The sequence below is a fragment of the Neomonachus schauinslandi genome, chromosome 16, assembly GCF_002201575.2.
Source record: "Neomonachus schauinslandi chromosome 16, ASM220157v2, whole genome shotgun sequence".
Classification (NCBI taxonomy): domain Eukaryota; kingdom Metazoa; phylum Chordata; class Mammalia; order Carnivora; family Phocidae; genus Neomonachus; species Neomonachus schauinslandi.
In genome coordinates, this window is record NC_058418.1 from 47,793,420 (window position 1) to 47,801,459 (window position 8,040).

The 8,040-nt window shown below is 47.4% G+C and overlaps 1 protein-coding gene across 2 annotated transcripts in view; it reads right to left on the bottom strand.

Moving 5' to 3' along the window:
* The window catches only part of TMEM170A (transmembrane protein 170A), a 17,026-nt gene extending 13,810 nt beyond the window's left edge, over positions 1 to 3,216 (bottom strand). For both annotated transcript variants that reach the window (XM_044922182.1, XM_021702920.2), the window contains exon 1: positions 2,992 to 3,216. In XM_044922182.1, coding sequence (XP_044778117.1) covers positions 2,992 to 3,124 — 133 coding nt within the window. In that variant the 5' untranslated portion in view covers positions 3,125 to 3,216. The remainder of the gene's footprint in view (positions 1 to 2,991) is intronic.
* Positions 3,217 to 8,040: the final 4,824 nt, after the last annotated feature.

Here is an 8,040-nt window from a genome sequence, read left to right on the forward strand (position 1 = left end):
CCCCCCCCCCCCCCCCCCCGTAGGTAGTACTCTAAACCAAAATGTTTAATCTGAATGTAATCGTGAAAAAGCAATCAGATAAACTTAGATTATGGGACAGTCTAGGAAATCAGCAAGGACTCTTCAAAAACATCAAGCTCAAGAAACAAATGGAGTGGGCGCCTGGGTGGCTCAGTTGGTTAAGCGACTGCCTTCGGCTCAGGTCATGATCCTGGAGTCCCGGGATCGAGTCCCGCATCGGGCTCCCTGCTCGGCAGGGAGTCTGCTTCTCCCTCTCCCACTCCCCGTTTGTGTTCCCTCTCTCACTGTGTCTTTCTCTGTCAAATAAATAAATAAATAAAATCTTTAAAAAAAAAAAAAAAAGAAACAAATGGAGTAACTGTTCTAGATTCAAGGAGACTAAAGAGACATGATAATTAAATGCAACGTGTGGGGGTGCCTGGGTGGCTCAGTTATTAAGTGTCTGCCTTCAGCTCAGGTCATGATCCTGGGGTCCTGGGATCCAGCCCCATATCAGGTTCCCTGCTCTTTGGGAAGCCTCAAGGAGCCTGCTTCTCCCTCTCCCTCTGCCTGCAGCTCCCCCTGCTTCTCCTCTCTTTCTCTCTGTCAAATACATAAATAAAATCTTAAAAAAAAAAAATGCAATGTGTGACCCTTGATTAGATCTGGGGTTTTTTCTTAAAGAAAAAAAGCTATAAAAGACATTATTCAGACAATTGGAAAATTTAAATAAGGCCTGTACATTAGACAGCATTATTTTGTTGTTGTTGTTAATTTTAAGTAGGCTCCACAACCAACATGGGGCTTGAACTCACAACCCTGAGACTGAGTTGCGTGCTCTACCAACTGAGCCAGCCAGGTGCCTCTAGACACCATTATTCTATTGTTAAATTTCTTGGGTGTGATAAGGGTTTTTTGGCTATGACAGAAAGTGGACTCATTTTAAAAGATACATGCTGAACTATTAGGTGTCCGGTACCATCACTTCAATAATTTCCTTTCAAATGTCTCTGCATAAAGTAAAAATGTTATGTATATATATGTACATACATAATACATACACAATATACATATATATGCACAGAGATGCAGAAGTAAAAATATTAATAATGAGTCTAGATAAAGGATACATGTTCATTATACTAGTACTTCAATTTTTCAGTATGCTTGAAAATTTCAAAATAATGAGTTGGGGGAGAAATAAGGAAACAAAACAGACTAATCTGGCCCAGTACTACCTCTGGGCTGCATGAACATTTCATCTTTTTTTTTTTAAGATTTTATTTATTTATATGACAGAGAGAGACACAGCGAGAGAGGGAACACAAGCAGGGGGAGCGAGAGAGGGAACACAAGCAGGGGGGGCGGGAGAGGGAGAAGCAGGCCTCCCGCCCAGCAGGGAGCCCGATGCAGGGATCGATCCCAGGGCCCTGGGATCATGACCTGAGCCGAAGGCAGTCGCTCAACCAACTGAGCCACCCAGGCGCCCCAACATTTCACCTTTTAAACAGTGTCTACAGAATGCCATATATTTCTGTTGTCACTGTCAAATGTGATCTTAGTACCTTTTGAAATAAAGTGAGTTGCCAGATTATTATTTTAGGTATAGTTCGAAAGTAACATCTGCATCTGCCCCAACATGGTTATTATCAGCTGTCCGGGGAAAATACTAGGCAGGTAATACCCAGCAAATCTCGGGTGTCCACTGAATGGCACCTGGCAGTCGCTTCCCAGTGGATGAGAAATCACAGGTGCCTTGTTTATGACTGCAGTCAGTAATCCAATCGTCCCTCCTTTGCCGGTCTCAGGCCCAGTTCTCGAACTGTTTACCAAGTCAACATACCGGTCAGCTTTTCCGGGACAGCCCAACCTCACCCTTCAATCGCCACTGTTGTGTCTTCTTGCCTTATCAGATCCAACACTGAACTGTGCCCTCCTCTCAAAGCCTTTATTAGCTTCCCAAGTAATTTCTCCTCCTCCCAGCCTTCTGAGCACGCAGAGCTTTCTACCTTGCGTTGTAATTTTTAAAAACCCTTACACCAGGCCCAGCAGAAGCTCCAGTGGGCGTTAAGAAGAGTGAAAAGGAGGGCGCCTGGGTGGCTCAGTTGGTTAAGCGACTGCCTTTGGCTCAGGTCATGATCCTGGAGTCCCAGGATCGAGTCCCAGGATCGAGTCCCGCATCGGGCTCCCTGCTCGGCAGGGAGTCTGCTTCTCCCTCTGACCCTCCCCCCCTCATGCTCTCTCTCTCTCTCTCTCTCTCATTCTCTCTCTCAAATAAATAAATAAAATCTTTAAAAAAAAAAAAAGAGTGAAAAGGAATCTGTTTCAAAGATCTCGAACGCATTAGTGGGGAACTCGGCAACAGGTCTCAGAAAGTGATTCCTAGAAAGAGAAGCTGGCGGACTGGGTGCATTTGGACGAGGTGAGAGCGAACGGTAGACAACCTGGGGGCGCTGAGGCAAGACTTGACCCCAGGGGAGCGCGATCGCTGCGTTCGGTCCCTCAGTCCGGCCCGGACGGTTCAGCGTCCGAGCCGCGAAAGCCGCGCGGCCGGCGCGGACCTCAGGGGCCAGGCGCATCGCACCCCAAACAAGGAGAGGCGACCGCTTCCGGGGCTCCTTCGGGTCCCAGTCTGACCCTGGGGCGTCTGGAAACTCCAAAAGCAAAATCAGTCCGAGCGGTGGCCGAGCTCCCTCCACTGACCCGTCCACTCGCGGCCGCTCCCTTCGCTCTGGCCCCCAGCGCGGGGTCGCAGTAACTGGCCCGAGGTGCCGGCGAGGAAGCGACGGGAAGGGCTATATCCCCCAAGTCCCCGCCGGGGGAGCGGGAACCTCCTTCCAGGAGGAAAACAGCCCAGGGAGGATAGGACCGCCGCGCGCAGAAGCCCCCAGTCAGCCTCCCGGCCCGCCAGCGGGAGAAGCGGCGCCCCCCTGCCCGGCGGCAGCGCCAACACACGCAGTGCGCAAGCGCGGCACGGGGCGGGGCCGATACCTGGGAAGGAGCAGAGAGAAGTGGAGTTGGGGCACAGGGTCCCGTTGCCCACCCGCGGGACGAGCTTCAGGCTGAGGATCTGCTGTAGGAGCCCGGCCGACCCCCCGCTGCCGCCGCTCCCTTCGTGCTCCATCCCGCCGCCATTCACCGCTGAGAGATGGGGAGAGCGTCCGAAGTGCTGCCGCGGCTCGCTCGCACTCACGGACCGAAGCGCTCACCGAACCTCCGCCGCCTCAGCGTCACTCTCGGATGGGGCCCTCTTCCTCCCACCCCAACGGCGCGGCCAAGTGATGGGCCCTTCCTCCAATCACAGGGCGCTGCAGGTGGCAGGGGCGGGGCGAGAGTTGCTCCCGCCCCTGACGTTGCGTACGGCTCTCCGAGATCGGTCACCCACTGGCTACGCCCCCTACTGGGCAAGTCTCTCCTGTCCAGGAGGATGCGCTCTGCTCTGCCCCTCTCTGCAGCGCCACCTATAAGAAAGTAGGGGAATTGCATACACACCCCAGATCTGACGTGTAGATTTAAAAGGGATCTAGCAATGAGAACCATGTGAAGGAGGCTGGAAGACAGTGCAGCAATACCTTCAACATTTGGAGGGAAAGTGATTTTTTTTGAAAGCTTAACTTACTTTAAATTAAACATTGTGTGCAAAATTTATCGTATTTTACATATATTAAGAATTGTGTGCGAAATTTGTAGTATTTTATGTAATATTAATTCAAGAACATTAGCAAGATTTATAGAGTTCCCTCTTGAAGACTTTGTTTTGAGAGCTAATGCCCACATTCAACACTGAACTGCGATTTTGCATCAACTAAGAAACGTAACTAAAATAGCAATAGTAAGCACAAAAAAAGTCATGAAATATTTAATAATACTATCTTTTGGTACATTTCCCAGACTACCAGAGTATGTAAGAAGTGGGAGAAACCAATTATTTTGGGGTTGTATAACAATCAATTGTGTGTCACATTAGGAAACATTATTTTGAATTTACAATTCTATCCTCAAATTCTGCATTGAGAGGTTAAAAAAAAAGACAGGGCGCCAGGGTGGCTCAGTCGGTTAAGCTTCTGCCTTCTGCTCAGGTCCTCGGGTCCTGGGATTGAGCCCCACATCGGGCTCCCTGCTCAGTGGGGAGCCTGGTTCTCCCTCTCCCTATGCCGCTCCCCCTGCTTGTGCTCTCTCTCTCTCCCTGTCAAATAAATAAGTAAAATATTTTTTAGAAAAAAGACATTTATATTTGCAGAACTCAGAAAATGCATGTTTTATATGCTCTTTCTAAGGAAGTTGAGTATGTCCTCCAATAAAGTTAAGGAGTGATAACCAAGAAAGAGAAAGATATGCAATACAAGAAATGATGGATTTAACCAGGAGTGTTAGCCTGACTTCTGTGCACAGGTCCCAGCAGCTGCCTCACCAGATTAGAACAGAAAGAGTGTCCTGAGGAAAAATAGTGAAATTGATTTCAAGCTATGGACAAAATGGTTAAGCTCAAATTTTGGGGGTGCCTGGGTGGCTCAGACGGTTGAGCATCTGCCTTCAGCTCAGGTTGTGATCTCAGGGTCCTGGGATTGAATCCCACATCTTCTCCCTCTCCCTCTGCCTGCCGCCCCCCCCCCCCCGCTTATACTCTCTCTCTCTCTGAGAAATAAAAAATAAAAATCCTAAAAAAAAAAGAAGCAGCTCAAATTTTTAATGATAGAGAGAAGAAGGTACCTGTTTCTTCTCTTTATGGGAAAAAACTGAAAGGCAATATGAAGTCCAGGAAAAACACAAGCCTGCAAGAAAATTATGAGGCAACTAGGTTTTTTGTTTGCTTTTTAAAACTCCACCACCTGTCTCACTTGTTTCACTTATAGTGAGATGCAGAACTATAAAACTTTTAGAAGACAATGTTGAATATCATTATAAACCTCATAATAGTGAAGGAGCTTTTCAACTAGATAGAAAAAGTGAAGATTATAAAGGAAAGGCTTGATAAATTTAACTACTTTAAGAACTTGTTATTCAAGTGTTATTATAAAAACAGCAAAAAGACAAGCCACAAACTGGGAAAAGATGTTTGCAATACGTGTCACTGGCAAAGGAGTAGTATCCAGAATCTATAAAACACTACTAAAACTCAATAAGAAAATGACAGAGAGACAAAAGGCCTGAATAGGTACTTCATCAAAGAGAGAATACAAATTGCCAACAAAAATAGGAAAAGATGCTTAACCTCATTATTTTTTTTTTAAGAAATTTTATGCTGGGTCCATTTTTTTATTTTTTATTTTTATTTATTTATTTAGACTTTATTTATTTGACACAGAGAGAGAGAGATCACAAGTAGGCAGACAGGCAGGCAGAAGGAAAGGGAGAACAAGGCTCCCTGCTGAGCACAGAGCCCAGTGCAGGGCTTGACACCAGGACGTTGGGATCATGACCTGACGCTGGGATCATGACCTGAGCCAAAGGCAGATGCTTAACCAACTAAGCCACCCAGGCGCCCCAGCTTAACCTCATTATTAATCAGCTAAACACAAAATGAAATCACAATGAGATCATTTACCAACCACCCAATAGCCAAAAATTATTTAAAGTCTACCTGCACACATCATAATCACCCAGTCCCTAGTGTACCTTAGAGTTTGCTTTTGGTGTTGTACATTCTATGGTTTTGGACAAATAGTTAATGACATATCCCCATCACTATAGTATCGTAGAGAGTATTTTCATTGCCCCCAAAACCCTGTGTTCCATCTATTCATCCCTCCCCTCCCCATCCCCTGGCAACCATTAATCTTTTTATTTTTATTTTAAAGATTTTATTTGACAGCGAGAGAGGGAACACAAGCAGGGGGATTGGGAGAGGGAGAAGCAGGCCTCCTGTGGAGCAGGGAGCCCGACGCGGGGCCCGATCCCAGGACCCTGGGATCATGACCTGAGCCGAAGGCAGACGCCCAACCGACTGAGCCACCCAGGCGCCCCACCACTAATCTTTTTCCTGTCTCCATGGTGTTGCCTTTTCCAGAATGTCATATAGTTGGAATTGTACAGGATGTAACTTCTTCACATTGGCTTTTTTTTTTCCCCACTCAGTAATAGACATTTCAGTTTCCTCCATGTCTTTTCATGGCTTGATAGCTATTTCTTTTTAGCACGGAATAATATTCCATCAGGTAGGTAAAAATGAAAGGACTGATTTGCCCTGTATAGGTGATGGTGGTGGGGTGGGGGTGGTTAGTCGGAGAGGGATGGGAAGGGCATTCTTGACCCCATTCTGGAGGGTATAAGTTATTACTCTGTCTTTAATTTCGCAGTTTCACATTTAAAGACATGCTCTTTGATCCAGCATTTCTACTTCTAGCAATCTTTAGTAGAGTCACACAAACTTGGTCACCTCTTGAGGGCTTCTCTCATCTCATGAGCCTAAATTCCCAGGTGTGAGTTTTTAATTTTGTCAAGGAAATTTGATTCCAAAGAGACCAATCCCTCACTCTTTCTCTGGCTCCTTTTCTTCACCCTGTGCTTGATGAGCTCCTGTCCATCGTTCATGTATTCAAATCAATGTTCCTCTCCAAAGAGGTCCTCCTGACTCCCCATACTAAAGTAGGTCATCCTCTCCCCATTTGATTTCCTCTTTAGAGCATAATTGACATTTTTGTGTTTGCATGTTTATCTGTGGGACTATTTATTTTGGGTCTGCCCTCCCCACAAGAGCAAGGTCTGTGACTGCTCTGTCCCCCAGTATGTCCCCAGGGTCTGAACTGGCCTGACTCATTGAAGCACTCAATTGGATACTGCCTGTCCTTGTCCTGAAACCTGATCTGGGTTCACCCCCAGGCTTGCTTTGAAGCAGATATGCCAGGGAACTCACCCAGGGGCTTGCCCAGAGTCCATTATATGCAGGGAGCAAAGTCTGGGAGCCTGTTATCCCCTTTCTGGGAGCTTTCTGGGAGCTGGGAGGTCCAGCCAGAATGGATGAATCACACAGCAAAGACCATTAATTGTGGCCATCAATATAATCTGTGACCGGAGCAGGGGCAAATGAAACTTGTCTGATGCCACTATCAGGCTAAGCCTTCCTGGACCCCACAAGGGATCAGTGTCTCCCTATTCTTGGCCTCTGGCACCATGAACCTCTTGCTTGATCCTCTTTGCCTGAACATACCACATTGTCCAGCACCATTCCTAGGCTGACTCCTCCACTTGACATTGCACTCCTTCCAGGGAGGCCAGCAGGCTACTTTTATCCCCAGGGGACAGCACAGGGAGCTGCAGGCAGAGAGAAAAGGGGTCAACAGCAGGGGCCCTGATGCCCCAGCCTACCACATACCATACCCTTCAACATTCTGGTCCTTGAGATGTTTGCAGCCAAATGCCAGCCAAACGCCAGGATGGCTCACTCCCTCACACCTCGAGATCCCTGTCATTACTGGGGGAAGTGATCTGGCTTTCCAAGCCTGTAGTGGGATCCTTTACTTCATCCCCAGTTCAGTTAGAACTGTAAGTGCTGAAGTCAGAGATGGGAGTTTGAGGTCTATCCCATATATGAAGCTATGTAACCTGAGCCTAAGTTGCAGTCCCCATTGATAAATTCAGGTTTTTTTTTTTTTTATTAAAGACTTTATTTGGGGCGCCTGGGTGGTTCAGTCAGTTAAGCGGCTGCCTTCAGCTCAGGGCATGACCCCAGAGTCCTGGGATCAAGCCCCGCATCGGGCTCCTTGTTCAGCGGGGAGCCTGCTTCTCCCCTGCCTGCTGCTCCCCCTGCTTGTGCTCTCTCTCTCTCTGTGTCAAATAAATAAATAATCTTAAAAAAAATTTTATTTATTTATTTGAGAGAGAGCTTGAGCAGGACCAGGGGAAGGAGCAGAGGGAGAAGGTGAGCTCCCGCTTTGCAGCAAGGATGGGGGTCCACAATCGAGGTCCCACCAATCCAAGGCCACACTTGGGCTGAGAAAAAGAAGCTAGCAACCTCCAGAATATCCCTTCTAGCAACTGATGGCCAGAGAGAGGCAGCCCACTAGTTTCCAGAGGTAATGGGCACACTCAGCTGACAACTGT